Here is a 21,580-nt window from a genome sequence, read left to right as displayed (position 1 = left end):
AGAGTGGAAAAGGTAATTAATGGCCCCAGTGATCTCAGAAAGAAGCAAAGCTGCTCCAAGCTGATAAGTTTCTTTTGTTCTTGGAAAGGGATATGTTGCCTCAGCTACTCTGGAAGTTCTGGAAGACAGGCAGGTGTGGCAGGCAGCCAACCAGACAGGTTTGGTAAAAGCAAGACTAACTTCGCTAGAAGGATGCTTTTTCTCCTATGAGTCTGAAATTAGTTGCAGTTTCAGTCAAAATGCTATCCCACATTAACAAAAACCAGTAACAGAACGTGTATTTACATAGCACATACATGTTTTGTGTATATATTGATATACATACATATATACATAGAGAGAGAGAGAGACAGAAAGCTGTTAACAACAGAGGCATAGGTCTATTCAATGGGAAAAAGGCTTTGAGGCAAGGGAGTGAAACATCATCCACAAGCCAGACTTTGGCATGTTCATTAGAGGCATGATGCATCCTCTAATGACCATGGCTAGGGATTAGCTGCGTGTCCTTCTGGAGGGATGGCTTTCCCCAGCTGACAGACCGGAGAGTTCAGCCCCGGTGAGCTGTCACTGCTGCCACACGGCCGGTGGACAGGACAGAACATCTGTGCCAATCATTTCTTGTGATCCCAAATATTCCCCACAGGATCTTTTATTACAAGGAGCAGAAAAATGCATGGCAGCCTGATTCTAGCTGTCAGGACTGTTTTTTTGATGAAACAATGTCATAGAAAACCGCTCCTTTTTCTTTCAGCAAAACAACACAAAAAACAGAATTGTGGAAGTGAAGTTAGTCATATTTTGCAGCATTGCTTCAGACATTACTGTATAGTCATATTTGTTTAAATTTTCAAGATTCCTTCACCATGAGGAGGAATTTGAACTTTTCTTTTCCAATTCAATCTGAAACATGAGCAAAATAATTCAGACTTCTCATGATCTTAACAGCCATGCACATAGTCTGCAAAATACTGTCTTATTTAATATAAAAGGGGTCTAAAGATCTCTCAATTTCTGTATAGATGACTCTAATGAAATTTCCAAGGCATAAATTTGGCTATAGAATCAATCACATTTAATCAAATGCAGTTCTGATCTAAAGAAGATTTGATGAGTCTAAATTCTTCAAAAATATCCAATGATTTTGACTCTTCTTCCCCACTAAAATCCACATCTATTTTAATGTAAAATTTTAGATTGATATCTACATCTACCTCCTCTTGCCTGCCTCAGAGACCTCCCTGAAGTGAGACTGCTAGTTGATCATTTCCTGCCCAACTGCATACAGGTAACCTAAGGATAGCTTCTCCGATCAGTATGATGCTGGGGCTAGAGAAGAGGTTCCCGATGAGCAACATGAGAAATTGGACTTCCCACATTCACCATGGGTACCTTTTGGTCTGACCAAGTTTAGACATGCAGATCTTACCTAAAATTGACAGTAATTCATCTTCATTGTTGATGAGGATAATCGTGTCTCTGGTGCTACAGCAGCTGTGATTTCATTCCACAGGTACCTTCTTACGCATGTTCAAGACTGCCAGTGACGCGGACGCAGGTACAGCCATCGCTTTAAAATGTTTCAAGTTTCAGGAAGACTCACAGCACCACAGAGCTAGGCCGAGTCGAATTATTTTTGACATTCACAGCAGATGAAAAGTAACTTGGAGAAGAGGCTGTCAAGGAGCTGTGCAATGGCGCTGCATGTCTCATGTCTGCACTTCTGTTTCAGGGGGACTGCTCCTCATTAGCACTGATATCACCAAGTAGAGTCAGGCATACATGGTATGTAAAGTCAAATATAGTAGTAACTCATTGTTTTCTACCCCACCGACATGAAAATTTGATGTCTTCCCTTTTTACCAGATACTTTTGAGCCCAGGGCTCCCTGCTCTCACAGGGCATAGAACTACACCACAGGGTGGAAATGTGCACGTAGAAGTGAGATGTGTGGGATGTTATTACTACAGTGACCTGTGGTGACCTGAATTCAGTCACACCAGTGATTAATTTTTCTTGTACTTACAGAAAGCTGCAAGCTAAGAGCAAGGGGGAACCTCTGTAAAATAACAATGAACACAGCCAGAGAAGAAAAGAAAATTGCATCAGACATGAACACATTCTAAATGCTGACTCACAGCACCCCACATTTCCTCCCTTGCTGCCTTCAAAACTTTCCCTAATCTCCTCATCCTTCCAGTTTACAGCTCAATTTACAGTGCCCCTCAAGTGCCCCCCCTTCTTTGGCTTTTTGTTTTCCTTCTACTCCTACACTTCCCATTTTTCTTCAATGCCTGCTGAACCATTGTTTTCTCGATCTGTCGTCATTACTTCAGACAGTCCCTTAAACATTGGAAGGGGGGCTGTAAAGCAACCAGCAAAACCCAGATTCACACACCTCCTCCTACCTGTAACCAAGTCAACACAGTCTTGAGTCTAATTTAGTCTACCTTTTACTAATTAATAATACAGATATAATGAAACCAACTCCATGAAAAAGTCAAATGACACTTCCTTTAGACAGATTGCTTCGACTTTAAAAGTTAATAAACATGGCTCTAGAGGATGAGGCTTACCTCAGCTTCATTTACAGAACCCAGACAGCTCCTTTGCAAAATGTGACTGGGAAACCACCGTATAATTAAAAAACCCCTGTGATTACATGCTCCAGATTTGCAATATCATAAATCCAAGAAAGATGAAGCCTGCTCTAAGCTCTAAGTTACGCAACTTAGTTTAACAAGCACATTATAAAGTAATTTATATCATAATTCACAGCAAATTATGCATTTTAGAAAAATAATTTTTGCTTCACAATTCCTTTTTCTAATGAAGCAACATATAAGCACACAGATAAATACTGCAGAATTGACTGGAGAAAAACAAGCAGAAATTAGAAAGGTGTTTATAGTATTGTTTTCTCATATTTTCATACATCAGGAAACTGCCAGTTTCACCTGAAGGCAGGAAGCATTGAGTATTCTACTGGAACCCTGTCCTGCATGGTCAGTGATGTTCTGTGATTTGCATTCCTGTTCAGAATAACATGACTCACCAGATACAGAATAATTCCTGATGTTGTTTTGGATATCTACTTCGAATTTTATGACAAAAAGAAATCTTTATGGATTAAACCTTCCTTTGAAGTATAAAGCACAATCCAGCAGCATATTCTTATCCCTACAGCTAACACTGTGCTGGGTACTGGCAGTTCAAAGCTATGTTTTGAACTGTCCTGGAATGACCCAGCTGGGAAGAAATTACATTTAATCAAGTATTTTTTAAAAAATGTATGTTTTCAAACATAGGGACCTGCATAGGCTTTATTGGTGTAGGTAATCCACTTGAGTAAGTGGAAGTATATACATGTAAGACAATCTGCGTTGAAGTCTGCAATATATGCATGCAACGTAAACAGACATTAACTCATCTGAATCATTTCACATGGGTCTACAAATGAAAAGTGCAAACACAAACAGCACAATGCAATCCATTTGGGAAATAGTGTCCTGGTTTCAGCTGGGATAGAGTTAATTTTCTTTCTAGTAGCTAGTATAGTGTTATGCCTTGGATTCAGTATGAAAAGAATGTTCATAACGCACTGATGTTTTCAGTTGTTGCTAAGTAGTGTTTAGACTAAGTCAAGGATTTTTCAGCTTCTCCTGCCCAGCCAGCAAGAAGGCCAGAGGGGCACAAGGAGGTGGGAAGGGACACAGCCAGGGCAGCTGACCCAACATGGCAGATGGGGTATTCCATACCATGTGAAGTCATGCCCAGTATATATACTGGGGGGAGCTGGCCTGGGGCAGCAGGGCAATGCTGCTCAGAAAGTAGCTGGGCATCGGTCAGCGAGTGGTGAGCAAGTGCATTGTGCATCACTTATTTTGTATATTCCAATCCTTTTATTATTGTCATTTTGTTATTGTTATTACCATTATTAGTTTCTTCCTTTCTGTTCTATTAAACCATTCTTATCTCAACCCATGAGTTTTACCTTTTTCCTTCCAATTCTCTCCCCCATCCCACTGGGCGGGGGGGACGGGGGGACGGGATGGACATGAGCAAGCAGCTGTGTGGTGCTTAGTTGCTGGCTGGGGTTAAACCACAATAGTCAGGAAATACTAACAATCATTAAATGAAATTTCCCAGCCAAAACACTACCTCTTTGAAGGAAGAAAGCAAAGTGAGGACATGGTCCAGAAACTTCAGCAGTGGGGAACCTGGAGAGAGGGAGCATAACCCATCTCATCACCAAGCTCAGCAACATCCTCCTGCCCTAGAACACGGCAGCTAGGAGTCCAGCCACTGCCAGAGCAGCAGCCGCTTTATATTTCCACAGCTCAATGTAAATTACCATTCAGATTGGTGGGTTGAGAGACAAGACTGAACTTCACTGTGCAATCAACTTGCGAAGGAGTTGATTCATATGACATTACAAGAAAGCCACTGTCAGAATAGGGTGATCTCACTAAAAGAATAGATGTGGATGTCTCAATGACGTAGCATATTTAAGATGCTATTTCCTTGCTTGCAGTCACATGAAATATTATCAGTACTCTTGTAGTTCAAACAAACACCTGAAAAAGATACCATCCATCATCAATTTCCATGCAGGTGTATTACAGAGGACATTGACAATTCTTTCTTTAAAATTATGTTATTTTTACATGTTTCTAAAATTGGAAAAAACATACAGAACAAAAATTCTTAAGTAAATGTATTTTTTAATGAAGAAATACTGTTACTTCAAGTATAGGCTTACAATCCTGTTTCATTGTTTTTTATGGCAAAACAAGAGACAAAAACTCCCTGGTCAACTGCACTTTGATCAAGAGAGTCAAACTGTGGTTTCAGATATTTATGCACAAATCTCATTAACAGCAGGATCAATTATATTTGTACATGAAGTGAGAATCTGCCTCAAAAAAACACTAAAAAGATTTAAGAACTCCTGCTATCTTAACACTCTTTTTACACAGAAAAGCCACTTGCATACATGGAGAGAAGATATATTCAGGATACAAAGACCAAGTTCTCAAAATCCATGTCACTTTGATTGCTATAAAATTAAAATGCAAATTAGTCTTTTAATATGGACAACCAGTTGTGACACAAACAGAAACAGCTCTTCTCCCATTCCATAGTTTTAACTACGTATTACTTGAACACAATTTTCAGAACAGATCTCTGTTTCACCTGTCCATTGTTTTAAGAAGTTAAAAGCTTAGCTCTTTATCAATGGTTATGAAGCAATTTTCTATCCTTTCATATTTGTGAGTATCAAATACCAAATGAGTGCTCTCATTTATTTCCAAGAATGCTTTGTGCATTAACTGGCGCAGCTCAGAGCAGGATATGGATAAAGCTGAAAACAACTACTGAAAAATATGTTTTTATGCTGAAAACAATTACTTCTCTTAACTGCAACCTCTTTAGCATGGAATAAGGCAAGCATCAAGGGACTTGTGTGCAACAGGAAATGGTTTTGTAGTTATTAGTAGCATCTTCTTTCTTCCTTTGTACTAATAACAAAACCTAATGTTAAAGCAGTTATGATGAGCCAAACAGATTCTCTACTTCCATTTTTATGATAGAATTTCCCTAAGTAAATGTTATCCTCTGGAAGTAAAATTCACATTTCATGACTCAAAGTTTCAGCCTCCAGCCCCTACAGCTGGAGTTCTGTCTAAATGCAACAGAGGACACAAAACCAAACCATCTCTTAGTTCTAGAGGTTGCCTCACGCAGGGACACCCAACCTGAGCCAGGTCCTAGAGGAATGATGCGCTCACCATCCTGAAGTATCGAGGCTGAGTCGGACGCCAGTTATCAACCAGGGGGAGATCAGGTTCATTCTCAGCATTCTTGGATAGGCTGCGTAGCTTCGCCATCTGCAGGAGAACAAAAATTGAAGTGTCCTGATGGAAATCCCTTGGGATCAAATCCACAGCCCAACAATTAAGCCAAGGAGGCTGGCCCAGCCCCAGAAGCTGGGGAGAAAAAGTCTCCTTCAAAGTTGTGGTGATGCGGTGAAGGACATCTTCACAAGAACTGTACTCATGTTCTTTTCCCAGTAGTAATATTCTTAGAAATAGTCAAGACAAAAAAAATGGGTCCTATCTCAACAGGATTGTGAAAAGTACTATCACTTACGTGCTGTCTACAGAACTGCATACAGCCACAGAATCTGTGGGAAGTCCTCAGAAAATGCGATTAGAACAGCCCATGCCCTAATAAACCTCTCCTACTCTAACGCTGCCTTAAGTGTCTGACTGTTAAGAAGCCTCTGGAATTGCAAGTTGTTCAGGCTAAATTATAAACTATTTGTTCATTTCCGTGGTGGGTCTGTAGCAGAGGATATATTCTGCTGCAGTGACACAAAAAAGTCCGTTATTAATAACAGGAATGTAAATCTGGATAATGACTTGGTCAAGGTTTCAAATGGTTTGTAAACAGGGTCTGCAGCTTGACTCTTCTTGGCCATTGTTTTCTTTTTTTTTTAACCAAGGTATGTTTTTTTGAGGGATGCTGTAAGAAGTGTTCTACCCATACTCTTCAAAACTGTATAAAGTTCTCCCTGTACCGCTTTGTTTTTCCAAGGGTGCAACACATAATACCCACTTACAGATACATTATGTTCATTTGTTGTCACTGCCATGTACAACATTAGACAGAAAGCGTATCAGCTGTGATTCAGACACTTGACGCTTCTCTGTTTGAATGGCTTACCATGAAAAGAATGCATACATTTTCCCATGTGTACACTTGAAAATGTAGCTTCATGCACGGCATGATCAACTTTGTTCACAACTAGTTTCAATACACCGATGTATCTACCTTTTACAGTACAGAGGTCAAGTCCAATAGAAGGAGGATTTCTCTCTGGGCTGTAAAAGCTGGATTCACTGTGACTATATTAATTCCAGTTTATGGACTGAGCTAGCTCAGGCATCTCAGCATTGCTTTTCACGGCTCTACACGGCTCACAAAATCCAGATATCTCAGTTTGCCTGAACAATGATGAGGTCACATTTATAACCAGTATAATATGTATCAGCTGGATTATTCATGTGATTAAATTTCAGATTTCAGATGAAGAATAATTTGTATGGGAACAGTAGAAGGTGAAAGTAGTTAATCAGTTTTGTTAATACTGATAAAGTACTATTGGAGAAGAGATTGCTGGTTTTTACTATTATTTGTGGAAGATCTGCCCTACTCAGAAAAAATGGCATATATCCAGGCTATAGCTACATAAAGGTGAAAAAATTAGTCTGCAGTTGGATAGAGTTATTCCACAGTTAAATTCCTATCCTTTCATTAAAAGAAATCTGAGCAGCTAGGCCACCCACTCCACATCTCAGGAACTTCTGGTGAATTGATTTTTCTGGCAGAGTACTGATTCACAGGGACTGCACTTATCCTTGTGGCTAATACACGATTACCATCCGGCTGCAAAAGCATGCAAGCGATCCACTGTAAATGCACATGCACTTAAAATAATTACTATTAATGAGGCTGCCAGAGTAGCACACTTTCTAGGATTAGAAATAATTGGTAACACAATCCTCTTTTATGAATACATTATTTAGACTGCAGGCACTCTGGAGCGAGGAAAGTCTTTCTATTGCTTTTGTATACAGTACCTCACATACACTGCCAATTCTTCCTGAAAAGCAGTTATCTCAGGATAAGAGCCAATGTCCCATCTATATGTAGTAATTTCCTTTTTACCTTAAATGCTCCATTTTTTCTACAGTAGGGCCAGTTAGAGGGCTGTCTGTATTTTTCCCCAAACTCACTAACTTTAGATAAGCTGAAAAAAAGGTCATGACCCAAATACAGTAGTGATTAAAAAGTCTTTTCATGAAGCTGGATCAATGATGTGATTAGTTATTCCTTTAAAAACACATTTTAAACCAGAGATGCTCAGTAATGACTACACTTTTCCCAACAAAATCTGTAGCTGATCTTCTGAAATATAAACCTCTAAGCAGATTTATTTTGTGGAAACCAGTCAGAGCATATTTGTATTTTTCACACAAATACAAGCTTCAAAATAGCCCACAGATTTTAATTTTCAGATGGGCAATGAAAAAGGAGGCAGATCAGTTCAATAAGCTGTGAAAATTAAGCTGTAAGTTATATGAATACATTACCATATTTCACCTCTTGCCAGCTAAGGTTCCCATCATACCCGAGTTCTGTTTTTTAAAATATAAATAGCCACGTAAATACAAAGTACTAGAAAATAAGATTTTTTTGTGTGATACCTGCACATCAGTCAATGCAATGAAACACCTTATCACCTTGAGAACCTAAAATGAAAAGTTATGTGTCTACATATAATATCTACATAATATGTCAGTCACTTGATTAACGTTCATGTTCTCATTATCTTGGAGTCTTGAAATTTGTGATATCGTATCATTATAGTCTGCTCAGTAGAGGAATAATCTCAGATAAGAAAACCGACTTGTGTGTTATGAGAATCATAGGCTGACATGATGAAAGAGGGCATTCAAATTTCTCTAAATGGGACTGATGGGGAATGAGGATTAACAAGAAATATTTCATGGTAAGTCAGCAGAGAATGCTTTCAAATTAGCAAGAATTTATAGTTATCTGATGCTGCTCCTGTTTGTGAAAATTTAGCTGGTATACCTTCCGGAAACATGGGCATCAAGCACCTGATACAACACTTCTGTAATTTTCTTGGTTATGTGACACCATCTAGAATATGGGGCAGACAGAATCACCAATCCCACTAAATTTGTATTCTGTTAAAAGATGGTTTTGAAAGAAGCATAAGAGACACATTTGCAAAGTAGAATGCTCAAAAAGTTGGAAATGCTCAGCTGCATTTAGTGAGAATACTGGACTCCTGCTTCATTCAGTGTCCAATGTAGTTAGGGTACCTGACTGTCCACTGCTTTTCATTGCAGATGGTGACTTTTTCACAGCAGCTTTATTTCATCATTTGTCCAGTGATTACCCTCAAACATTCATCATAAGCAATTAACACTTTACCTGAGGTAGCTTGACACAATATAAATGGTTGAAAAAATCCTGCATAATCAAAGTCGTTGGTGCAAATCTAACATAAGCTTTAGCTAGATATGACAATGTTCTTATTTAAATGGTTGCAGGAAAATACAAGTTAATGGCTTGAGTTTTCCTACATTGGCTCTTGGTGTAATGCAGTGTTTTGAGCTCTACAAAAAATAAAAGGTATGAGCCACATCCAGCTCCATCCTTCCTACTAGCAAGAGCTAGTATTGTGGGAACACAGGGACTGGGAAACAAAGAGAACTACTCTTTTCTTTAGCTGATGTTGCAAGAGGTGTTTTGCCCACGGAAGCAAGAACTCTCAGGTATAGTAATTACTGCTTGCTGTTAGTCACACTCCAAACTGCTATAAACTCTTACCGTCTACACTGTTTTATGATTTTACTAATTTATTAAGCTGTCTCATGTCTGTGGATTTGAACCACCATGATGTCTGACGTGGGCTAGGAAACAATGAGCTGTTCCAAGGAGAGAAGATCATCATCTCTTTTCAATTAGTTAATGTAGGAGTCATACAGAGACAGGTAAAGTTATGTGCCTAATAGTTGATTGCACATATTAGGTTGTAGATTGCAGTCCTTTGAAGATTTTTACAGGCTCCCTATGGAGTCCCAAGGTAGTTTCTAAGGCATTCAGTTCTTCACTCTCCTTTTAATCATGCAGTTTATCACAGAATCCAATGAGCATTTTCCTTGTCAAAAGAATAAGATCAGGTTATGGCGTGTAACTAAAAAGAAGTGGGTAAAATATAATCTGTTTGAAGTTTACCTGATCTGAGCTGACTATGATAGGCTCTCTAAGAACAATCCAGGTGATGCACTCTTCACAAGGTGGAGTAGTGAAAGAGCCATGGTATGTCCAGTAGTCATGAGATTTAGGGAAAAGAATTGAAGGATCGAAGTTTGGGAAAGGAACTTCTTTCCCCTTAAAAAAAAACAAACACAAACACACAACAAAACCAAACAGAAAACACTTCAACAGCTCTAGTCAAGAGTAGGTAAAGATGCAGCTCTGGTGTTTTAAGCAAGAGAGAGTGACAGATACTTCAAAGGTATGAACTAAGGAAACTAAGCACACATCTACACAAGACATCATGATACAGTGTAAAGATAAGTGGACTGAATGACCCTCACAGATGGGCCCAGAGAAGCATGACACAACATACAACTCCATGATGCTACTTCTTGTACCTGAGCTAACTCATGTTAAGCGGCATCCAGTACCAATGTGCTTCACTTCTCTTCCTTCTGGCCTTCTTTCTCATGGAAATTCTATCTATTGAATATTGGATTAGGTCACTATATAGTAAGTGTGAGACAGGTATTCTAGATTTATAACATTTGTGCTAATAGCAAACAAGACAGCCTATGAAATGTGAGATTCTTATCACACAATGTTATCTGAGACACAGATTTCTTGTCAGTAGCATTTACAGAGGTCCATTAGGCAGCTTATTTCAAGACAGAATGGACCAATTTCCAAAGGTCCCTTTCTTTTTGAAAACTAGAAAGTCATGCCTCTTGATTTTTCTTTTTGTCCTGAGAATTTGCAGCAATTGTCCTATAATGAAAAGCCCAACATTGTTACCTTTGTTTTGATAGCATTTATTTCTTCGAGAATCCTCTTCATCTCCGGTTTAGGAGTTTTCCCTACCTGTGAAGAAGAAAGCATGAGCTAACCGAAGAGTTCTGCTTGGTCAGTTTTATTCTTGCTCCTATTTCTTTGATATGTGCATCTAAACATATATCAACTATAAAATTACAATGCATTAACGCAACCTATCACCCTACCAGCTTCATAAGCTATGTCTTCTGTCTGTACCCTCTGTCTGTACCCCAACAGATATTATGATCCAAATCAGGAAATTATATCAGTACAGAACCTCGGCATCACAGGTAATTTCACAATACAGCTATTCCTGTTGACATTGAATTTTAGCCTAACAAAGATAAACAACCTTCAGACTCAAGTACAGAATTTGGAAAAAGTTTCATTGTAGTTTAAAAGCCAGATGTCATGGTCAGATCTACTGTTTGCAATTGTTGATCTCAACACAGATGTCCATCTTTCCATCTCTAGTGAATATTAATCAAACAAGAGAGAGAAAGACCACTATTTCAGGCTAAGACTGCATGCCCCCAAAAGGATTTTAAAAAAGGATGAGTTACATATTTTGTCTGTGAGTTAGTTTTGCCCGGGAAAAAGTTCATGAAAAGCCTCGGAGTGGTATCTGTCCTTGAAATCAGTCCATGATTAGCATAGAAGACAGCTGACTGCTATTGGAGAGAGGGCCATTACTGACATCGTGTCCCCAAAGCAGGGGCAAATACATCTGGATTTACAGCTTCCATCAGCTACATGGTGACACAATAGCTGCTGGGACAAGTGTGTGTAGTATTGGATACCATTTGAAATAACATGACTCATGCTCTATAACTTGAAAAGCATGCATTACTGAAAGTCAAGCCCTTCAATGTGGTACAATCCCTAGAAAATACAGTCGGAGGGTTTTTTCTTTTTTAACCCTGTAAGAATAGAAAACTCTCTAGTAGCAGTACAAAGAAGGGTTGCATGCTTCTACTTACTTGCAAAAATATGGCCAAAACAGCTATTCCATCAGTTCTTCTCACAGCATCAAGGTAATTACTATATTTGGGATTCCAGTGTAACAAATGTAGCTGGAAAGAAAAAAAAGTAAAAAAAAAATAATCCATTATTGAACAGCAAGCCATCAGAGGCTGAATTTGGAGGTCTTCCTATACATGAGAGTTTGGGAGAACAAAGAATGAGGATTAGGCTTTCCAGTAAAAAAAAGGGGGGGACGGGACAGAAATCTCATCTTAAAGCTGAAGAACACAGAAAATATGCTTAAGTAAGCAGGTAGGACATGCAGTTCAGAAGTCACCTACTGGTATGTGATTCATTTCCATTTGGCTTTCAAATTACAGCAATTCTAGCAAAGAATCTATATGAATGTAAGCTCCGTATATTAGTCTACAGTTCTCATCTTCCCTTACAATCCTAAAGTGGTAGAAAATCAAGGTAACACATCCCTCCTTCTTTCTGTCACTACAATTTTATACTTCTGCTATAATACTATACTTCCAGAATACTGTTTTAGTAAGTTTGCATTGCTTCTCAGTAATTCAGTCTTGCTGTCCTATGTTTCTAGCCACGCATGTTTGAGAACACGGAAACTTTTCTTTCACATAGTATTTTTCTTTTCCTAAGCTGTGAGAATTACATCCACCTGATTCACATTTATAAGAATCAATGGGAGTAAGAATAAAACGTCACAGAAAAAGTTGAAAAGCAGACAAATGACAAATTTTGTCCCACCTGAAGGATAATGACAAATGTTATTTTACACCCTATTTTAAAATGAAAAGTGGTGAGTCTTACCTCTCCTGCATATCTCACTCCATTCACAACATGCTCAGAGCCATGGTCATCAGATGAACCCCAATGAAAGTGAAGCTGACGTAGCCTGTAGACTCCTGGAAGTGGCCCACCTCTCAGCACTGCAATTGATAATCTGCAACAGCATTAGACTCAAGTATCTTCCAATTCTTTTAAAATAAATATAAATATTTAAAATATTTACATACATATTCACATATTTACTGTACAGATGCTCTATGTTTTGAGAGTACAGAATACATCTGGGAAATCTGCACTGGTTTTAGGAGCATTTCAGGCAACCATCTTCAGCTACAAGCATTTAAAGGCAGATGGAAATTATCTGTGTCTAGGCTTCCATTATAGTCAATACAGATCATTGTTTTAATTCAGCTGCATAGATGTGCATCTAGTACCTTCTGGGATATTCCAAAGGCACCTGGACAGGACTGGAAGGTGTGACAAAATCTGTAGAAGAACTGTACTTTTCTAAAGCAGTATCTGGAAGCAAGGTTACATTAGGTTATCAAAAATGGCATGAGATGCCTGTGTTTGAGTAACTGAAGTAAGACCCTGACCAGAACAGTCAAGCCTCTAGAATAATTTTGCTTGCCTTAAGGTAGACACTCAATAGATGGTGGCCTGAATTGCTCTCTGGACTCCATTGATTAAGTGTGACTCCATCTCTGTTGACTAGAATGGGAGTTTAGAGACATAACCCACCTACTTTTAAAAGCCCACATAAGACACCTAAATTTAGATGTCTTAATCTGTCCCTGAATTCCATCTGATATCTATCTACCTATATCAAAGCACACAAAAATAGCCGTGATTAAGATCAACTACTGAAGTGCTAGATGATAAACAAATTCCCACAAAACACTACAGACTGTCTTTTACTGCAGGCTATGACTTATTTGTTTAAAAAGCTATGAAATTACTGATGCTGCTTCTCCAGCTGTGGCAGAGGAGAAAGAAAACAGCAAATGAGCCATAAAAGCAATCACTCAGAATGCAAGCTGTTTTCCTAAAGAAATGTTCAGCCTGTGATGAACAGTACCCTGTAGTCTAAATAATCTTAACACTTTTACATTATATACCAAATGAGGGTGGTGCATTTGAAAGGATCTCAAAGGGAAGAACTTCTTCATTCACCAAAACACTAATTAATATTCAGTTCTCATTCACTTTATTTGGAGATAGAAGTTATAGAATTCCTATAAACCATTCCACAGTTCTCAAGAACAGATTTTTATATGCTAGTGAAAAATACCCTTAAATCTGAAAAGAAAAGGAATTAAATCCATGATCATCTCAAGAAATAAAGTACTAAGAGTATTCTTTACTCAACATTAAGAGCAAGCTGTATTCTCAACAAATTCTTTTTCCTTGTTCCCACAGACATTCAGTACTGTGGTTGATGCAGATAAGGTAACAGGAGTAGCTAACAAGGCCATCAATTCTCCATTAAAATAGATCTGTAAAACCAAATAATCCAGTTTAAGGTAAAAATGTGTCATTATTTCCACTGATGGGCCATCAGCAAACATTTTCAGTTGGGCATTAGGTAAAGCTCTGCATCACCTTGTGCCAACATATTCCTGTTTCACTCATCTATAAATAAACAGTAGCTTTTGCTTAGCACACTTTAAGCAGACACAACGATGCAAAGACTAAGATGCCTATAAACCAACATCTCCTGAGGGACAAAAAGGCGCTTTCTTTAATTGCAAATATGTAGTATAAAATATAGAAATACATGAAATAACAATGTAAGTAAACTAAATTTCCCTATGTCAGTAAATGAAATTTCCCCATGCTTTAAAAAAGGTAAAACAAAACAGTTAAAGGAATGAAGTTCTCCAATATCTAAAACATAAGAAATCCCAAACTATGTCTGCATAGCTCAAAGTTAGTAAAAAACCAACCAAACAAAAACCTTTATTTTTTTAAACATGTGGCTTGGAACATAAATTCTAAAGGTATCATTATCATTTTGGGGTTTTGTTCTCAGAAAATACTAACACAAATAAATACACACCCATATAACAGATAAAAAAAAGAATATGAGGTAAAAGTTTATAAAAGAAACTATGGTAGCTTTAAATTGTTTTTCAGTGGTGTTAAAATATAGCTTTATTTTTATATATTTACATATTTATATGTTCCAGGGAATTCTTACACAGGAAATGTTCACCTTAAATATCTGAGACTCACAGTTTTAAGGCTGCGATATCTGTTTTCCTACCACAGAACACTTATAAAAGGTTGCTTTTCTAGAAGGCCCCATGAATCACTCTAAGCTTCTACCTACGACACTGCATGAAATAAAAAGCAAGAACTTTAAAAAAGGAGCCTGCAGGCTCACTCCCTGACATAAAGGCAGACAGCTTTTCTCTTAGTCCTCTGAAATACTGTGTAATCCTTTTCATATGGCTAGCTGAATGGCTGGACTTACTTCTGAATATTGGAAACGTGGCATTTCTGTTCCTGTTTCTGCTCTACTGGAAGTAACAGGATGGCCACAGCAGACTTAGCAAAATGTAACTCTCTCAAACTTGCTGTCATTGAAGTAACATGGCCCAGCTGCAAGAATATACAAACCAGCCCAGGAAGACAAGGGAGAAAAGTATTCACTCCTTTTTGGTGCCTTACTGTTGCAAACTCTCATCCCATTGCTCAGCGACTGACTCTTTTTATAGGGTAGGGGTCTGGTTGTTAATCTGCACCAAGGTCAATTGTCATCTATCCCCACAAAGGTAAAATTGGCAAAGTTATGCCTACACAGATGCCTTCCCTGTTTGCTGTGAAAGCATACCGTGAAAGTTGGGTAGAAAAACACAAGGAGCACCAGACAGACTCATGAGGTGAGCTGTGTTTATAAACATGTGAAGACATCACTTTTTGTACAAGATTTATGATCCTCACATCCTGCTAAATCCGTAAAATGAACTGGTAAACCACATTGAAATTAAATTAGCAAGGTATTACTGTATGACAATTGAAAAAGACACATTACCTTTGTTATACTGCTTTATAACAGCATTTAACAGTGCAATATAAAAACCACAGCTTTTTAATGTCAGTGCCACATTTTAGATGTTATAAAAAAACCTCTGCTTAAAAGAGGATCTCTATACTGAAACAGTCTGGCTAACTGCAGGGATAAAATATGTTTCCTAAAAGCTTTTGGAACTGAAATTTCAGTTCTCACTGAAATTTTCTTTAAGCAAGCACTGACTAGCTATGCAGAAGAATTACTTTTATTTGTATTTGAACTTTGTACTCTTACAGAGACAGACCAGGAAAGAGAAGTGTCTGACAGAAGTCTGTCAGTGTGCCACCAACCCTCACCTACACTGCAACACACCTTTTCCAGTTTTGTGCCTCTTGATCACAGCCTGTTCATCAGTGAGCTCCCAAATCACCTTTGTTTGTGGTAGGGCTTAAATCCCCATCTCCAGGGGCAGAAAACTGACAGTCCACTGTGTAACTGCAGCCTCAGCAGGCCCTTAACTGTTCAAGCATTTTTACCTCTAACAACGGAATTTTGAAGTTAACAGAAACTCAATTCTTAAACTCCCTGTACCCAAGCTCTGCAGTGCTCATATTAACGCTCAGTACCTTCATGCAGACACTACAAATGATAGATGTGTTAAACACTGAAGGAAGAATTTAACTTTGCTGCCTTTTGTGGTATGTGGTATAGCCATCGAGCGGTATGTACCACAGCTAGACAAGCACTAGGATTTAGCTGTGCTATTCTTGTAACAGCTACTGGCTTTTTCCAGTGTAAATTCAGTACACAAAATGTTAAGTAACTTTTTGCAGGAATCAGCTAAAACTTGAGTGTCTATGGACAGACTTCCCTCAGCTTTAAAGTTACTGGGTTTTGTCCTCAATGTTTTAGAACCATTCAACAACTAAACATTTACTCACCGTAAGCTGGTAATCAAAATCTCGTTTGCAAAGATAAATGAAATTTCTTACAAAGTGGTACTCCAGGAAATGCTGTCCACAAGCACTAGTCATGCTAAAAAGAGACCAATAAGTAACAAGCTCTCACTACTTACAGTAACCATCTCTTTCAATTTTTTTTGCGTCATCCACTTCCAAAGGCATACATTCCTTTGATAAGAAATTGAAATCCAGATTCTGCAAACAGCATCAAGGTAACCTTCTAAGAAAGTGTGCCTGCACTGAGCTACTCCAAGCCCTTAAACGTCATCTGTCAGAAAGTCAGTAAAAGGAGAAGTAGGAATCTGTTTGGCTGATGAACTTCCGTAGAAAGTGCCAAGGAATTAACAAAAACAACAAAGTGAGAAGATGAAAGAAGGCATCCATTTGACATAGCCTTAGTGTATGTCTCCCCAGCTGCTGTGTCCAAGTTCCAGTACAAGACTTATGTATCTTTATTAAATGACTGAACACCTTGATCTAACCATCTAACCAAGGTATTACAAAGAAAGCCAGAGAGTCATTAATTGTAAGGAAGTTGCAACCTATATATCTCACACAGCATGATGACAACAGTCCCACCAGTTAGGTGCTCTCAGGACACTTCTCTGGCATGAATATTTTTTGAATTTTAAGAGCAAATGGACTCTGCTGGCAGAAATAAGATTGGAACTCTGATTCAAAACAAGAGTCACTGCTGGATCTAAAAGAGTATGCGAGTTGCCATTCAGGCCAAAAACCACAGCAGTGGTAGGCTGACAAAGTACCCAAGTTCTGGTATGAATTTTATCAGGCACAAATGCCTAGGAGGTTTTGATTTCAGCTCCCAGTTGATTCAAAACAAGAGTCACTGCTGGATCTAAAAGAGTATGTGAGTTGCCATTCAGGCCAAAAACCACAGCAGTGGTAGGCTGCCAAAGTACCCAAGTTCTGGTATGGGTTTTATTGGGCACAGATACCTAGGAGGTTTTCATTTCAGCTCCCAGTTCTTTCCCAGATTTTGAGACTCCAGCCTCCACCTGCAATGATTTTACAGTGCTTAAGATCCTTCTTCCACATCAGTATGGTAAGACAGGCAACTGAGTCCACAACAACCCATTAACTTGTATGGACAGGCAGCAGAGGCATGACGCAGCTCCTAAAGCAAATATCTGTCATCAAAGCCTTAAACTGTATAGCAGATTCTTAAAGACAACCAGGCTTTATAAATAGCTGGAGATAAATTCTCCAATTCCTTCCACTAGACTAACTCCAAAGACAGCAGTAATAAGGTCTTTTTCAACATAGTATGTTAATTACATTGGATGGCACTTTCCATGGAAGGTTCTCTCTAATCAGCTGAGTTTAAGAAACTGTCCCAATGGTGAATATTCAAACTATTCCTGGCACAGCAGATACAATGGAAGTAAAACTTGGAGACATCCAAAGTAATTCATTTTATCACTCACCTTTGCAATTTATTCAGAAACCTATTTTATCTACTACTAATGAATATCTAGATAGAACTACAGAGATGGGTATGACCACTCTAACTGAAAAAGTCAGGAAAATAAAGGAAGCCCTTAATTTTCTGCTTAACTCAGAAATAATTTAGAGTGATAGATAGACAGATAGATAGTCTGCCTTTGTTCCAAAGGAATAAAAGCTTCATTCCTATATGATTGCTCTTACTTATGTATGTATTATGCAGGTGGGTGTTCATTTACACAAAAAATATGCCACTGTACCTATCCTAAAAAACTTAAAACATGCTCAAGTCAGTAGGAGTATGCACAGTGGAATTTGTCCTGCAATTAGCACTATATTAGAGAAGGAACACCACCCACAGACTCTGCAGTCAATGGTATAACAAAGGAGACATAACAATAAACACTGAATGTTTCTTGCCTTCAAAGAGTTCAGAAATACACCTACTTTTTTTCCAGTGAGTCACTTTTTATTTCTGATATCAGAACACAACAGTTACTGAGCAGTTCATCCAAAAAAAAATTCAGAACATTCCAAAACTTTCTGCTCTTTGTGGCCACAGTGTTGCATCCATGCTGTAGATTGCTGTGCCTGGATACTCACTCCCACACAAAATCTGAGTAATTGTAACAGTAATTATTTTGCCATTTATGCAGAAGATGCAACCATTGATATAGTTGATGCTGTTCCAACAAATACAAGAGATGGTAAAAAATTGTAAGTAATGGTCATGGAGGTCTTCTCATATGCCACAGCTACATTTCTTTACTGATGTATTGTGTTATCTATCATTAGTAATATTTTTATTCAAATAACATTAAAGATTCCCACTTTGCTAGAGAAGTAATCAAACTCTTGACTGCATAGTCATTTGTGAGTTTTGATAATGTATTAACTAGTCCAGCTTACATACATTTTGATCCTCAGTTTTCATGAAACCCAAGTCATTCATTAAAAATCCATACCCATGGATATTTAAGATCAACCAACCTATTAGTAAAATTCCTCCTAGTAGTTATAGCTGTCAATCCTAGTTATATTGTAATAGAAATTGGAACCTTTAATACAGTTAAGAAATAAGTCTGTACGCTGTGGAAGACAGACTTTTCAGCATTTTACTGAAATTGACATTTCTTTTTCCTTTTCTTACCATCCCATGTACTATAAATAATAACACAATTCTGTTGACCTTGACACAAGAATAAAGAGTGAGGTATGCATTTGATTCTCCCTTTTTAATCGCAGTACTAATGCAATTTCATAGTTCTTTCAGCATTGTTTTTTCCTTTTAAATATAGCCAACAGTATTAACATGAAATGTCAGTCCTTCTGTCAACATAAACTAAGTATTTCTAGCACCTGTTAAACTGATCAGACACATCTCTTCAAAATATATAACTCACTAGCTCTTAAAAGCTATGCATTATATATGCTGCACACTGTATGTTGTCATAACTATGAAAGGGTTCAAGACTTCGGACATTAAAGCTGAAACACTGGAATTTCTCAGCCTTATAATCCTCATTAAGACAAAATCTCATGAATGCCAAAGGGAGTTTTAACTGATTAAATACCGTGACTTTGTGGCAACATCTGGTTCCTGACTTCATTTATCAGAAATTACATGGGTACAGTTTTCAAATATTGTAACTTCAGCCATATAGACAGTTAAAGATGTTCTGCTGGACATCTCAAATAGCTTGAGGAATTCAGTCCTCATAGATAAAGCCTGGACTCCTTGCTCCTGGAAAGCAACACAACTGCCATGGCTTTTGCAAGCTCAGAAATCTACCTTACACATTAAATCATCCTGCACTGAGCTTCTTTGCAGCTCTCTCCATTCCCTAGGATTTTACCCGTGGACTTTAAAAGTAGTCCCAGGCCCTTCCCACCAGTTGTGCAGGGCAGTGAAGCCACGGAAACCTGTATGTCACATGCAGGCAGTACACACAGACCTTCCGCCAGCCATGAGAATTCAGAGCACACTCTGTCTTCCAAGAAACTTGAGAAATAATCACTGATATATAACGACAGCTTGAGATTAAAACAAAACTAACCTGATCTATCAAAGGAATCGTCAAATACAACTCTGCAGGTCTTCCCATTATTGAGGATGGTCTTAGCTGCACAAGGATCATAACTAGCAAACCATGGTAATAAGGAGCGATCATAATGCACTTCTTTGTTATTGATTTCAATAGGTGACTGATGGCGTCCTTTGGCAATCGGGTAGTTTTTGTGCCACTGATCAGGTCCTAGAAAAAAACAGAAGTATCGTGAAAACCTTTTCTAGCTAGGTATGAATTATACTTGTGTTACAATAAATGCAAGCTTGGCTTTGCTTAGCTACAGAACATCAATTAAATGTATTAGTAAGTGGGTTACTAATCATCTAGGTTGTTAGTCATGCCCTGTCAAGAGTTTCACTGTATAAAAAGCAATTAGATTACTCCAGCTGGACTGCTGGATACTGCAAGTCCTCCAACTGAACCTAAACTCTCATGGCAACCGCAGGACTTTACTTATTGGGAGACTGACAATATACCAAGGAAGGAAACTAGAAAAGTCCAGCAGTGGCTAGAAATATGATGGGATATACCCAAATGACTCAAATGTGGCGCCATGTACCCACCTGGAGATAGAAAAGGCCACCGGTACCTGAAGAAGACAGGAATTTGAAACATGGGTTTAATTACCGTCATGGTTTTATCAAGAACTTCATGTGGAAAGAGCCCGACCAAGGCCGTGCTGCTCCTCCTGCAGCAGAGGAGAGCGCAGAACAACAGGCCACCCCGCTCTCCCACCTCTGCGGGCAGGAGGCACCCTGCCTGCGCTGCAGACCGGCACTGCTCCTCCGGCAGCAGGGCCAGCCTAAGACTGGATTTTAAAGCTATGTCCAATTTTAAACTGTATTGACAGTAGGAAAACTGACTTCATTGGACTTGGGGACAGACCTCTGCCACGGCCTCCGCCTCCTCCGCACCCGCGAGCGGCGACCGGCCGGCCGCGCTGCCGCCGCACAGACCCGGGCCCGCCTGGAGCCCCTGCTGCCCCTCTTCCCGCACGCCCAGGAAGCGGGGCCTCCCGCCTTGCCCGGGGCCCTTCTTTGGCCCCAGACCCGCCGCCTGCAGGGGCGGCGGCCCCACTCACCGTTGTCGCCGTCGTAGCCCCACGGGTAGTAGCTGGGGTTGATCATGGTGTGGCTGCCGCGCCCCGGCGCCGCGCCTCAGCCCCGCCCGGCGGCTCCGGCAGGACGGCGGCCTCGTCTCACGGCGGCTTTTTATAGACTCCCGCCAACTCCATGCCCTTCCCCGCCGCCGGCGGGCCGGGAGGGACGGCAGAGCCCCGACCGCCGGGGGCGGGGAGAGCCGCGGGGCCTCGCCTCGCCTCGCCCCGCCCGCGCTGCCCCGCCGCTCCCGCTGTGAGGCGCCCGCCGCCCCCGGCCCCCGCCGGCCTGCGGGTGGCGGGCGATTCTCCTCAGGGCTGCCGCGGGGGACGGGGCGTGAGGGGATCGCGCTGTGCGGGGGGTGCGGAGGGCGATCCCGGCGCGGGGCAGCGCGGGGGACGCGGCGTGGCTCCCCAGCTCTCCCGGCGTGCGGGGGCCGCGGGGAAAGGAGCCCACCCGGGGCCGGTGCTGGGAGGGCCTGGTGAGGGGAAAGGGGCTGCGGCCGCCTGCCCCAGCGCCGAGTAC

The 21,580-nt window shown here is 39.9% G+C and overlaps 1 protein-coding gene across 2 annotated transcripts; it reads right to left on the bottom strand.

Annotated features, from left to right (window-relative positions):
- Positions 1-5,190: 5,190 nt before the first annotated feature.
- On the bottom strand, positions 5,191-21,207 carry LOC126048467 (carbonic anhydrase 3-like). 2 transcript variants are annotated; one of them, XM_049823558.1, is made up of 7 exons: positions 21,040-21,207; positions 19,947-20,144; positions 12,469-12,587; positions 11,652-11,744; positions 10,654-10,719; positions 9,835-9,990; positions 5,191-5,888 (listed from the first exon to the last, which is right to left on the bottom strand). In XM_049823558.1, the coding sequence occupies exons 1-7, from the start codon at positions 21,083-21,085 to the stop codon at positions 5,769-5,771; spliced, it is 798 nt and encodes a 265-aa protein (XP_049679515.1). In that variant the 5' UTR covers positions 21,086-21,207; the 3' UTR covers positions 5,191-5,768. The 2 variants fall into 2 exon arrangements, with proteins under 2 accessions (XP_049679515.1, XP_049679505.1); XM_049823548.1 differs by lacking the exon at positions 9,835-9,990.
- Positions 21,208-21,580: the final 373 nt, after the last annotated feature.

Source organism: Accipiter gentilis, chromosome 2, assembly GCF_929443795.1.
Source record: "Accipiter gentilis chromosome 2, bAccGen1.1, whole genome shotgun sequence".
NCBI classification, from domain to species: domain Eukaryota; kingdom Metazoa; phylum Chordata; class Aves; order Accipitriformes; family Accipitridae; genus Astur; species Astur gentilis.
The sequence above is the reverse complement of the archived record's forward strand: the minus strand, read 5'-3'. Positions and strand labels throughout refer to the sequence as shown.

Excerpts from the sequence above, each read along its gene's own strand:
- LOC126048467 (XM_049823558.1), bottom strand. The coding sequence starts at position 21,085 with ATGATCAACCCCAGCTACTACCCGTGGGGCTACGACGGCGACAACG. Across the intron at positions 12,588-19,946 it reads CGATTCCTTTGATAGATCAG|TGCTGAGAGGTGGGCCACTT; the intron begins GTTAGTTTTGTT and ends TATCAATTGCAG. Across the intron at positions 10,720-11,651 it reads TTTTGGCCATATTTTTGCAA|GTAGGGAAAACTCCTAAACC; the intron begins GTAAGTAGAAGC and ends TCTTCTTCACAG.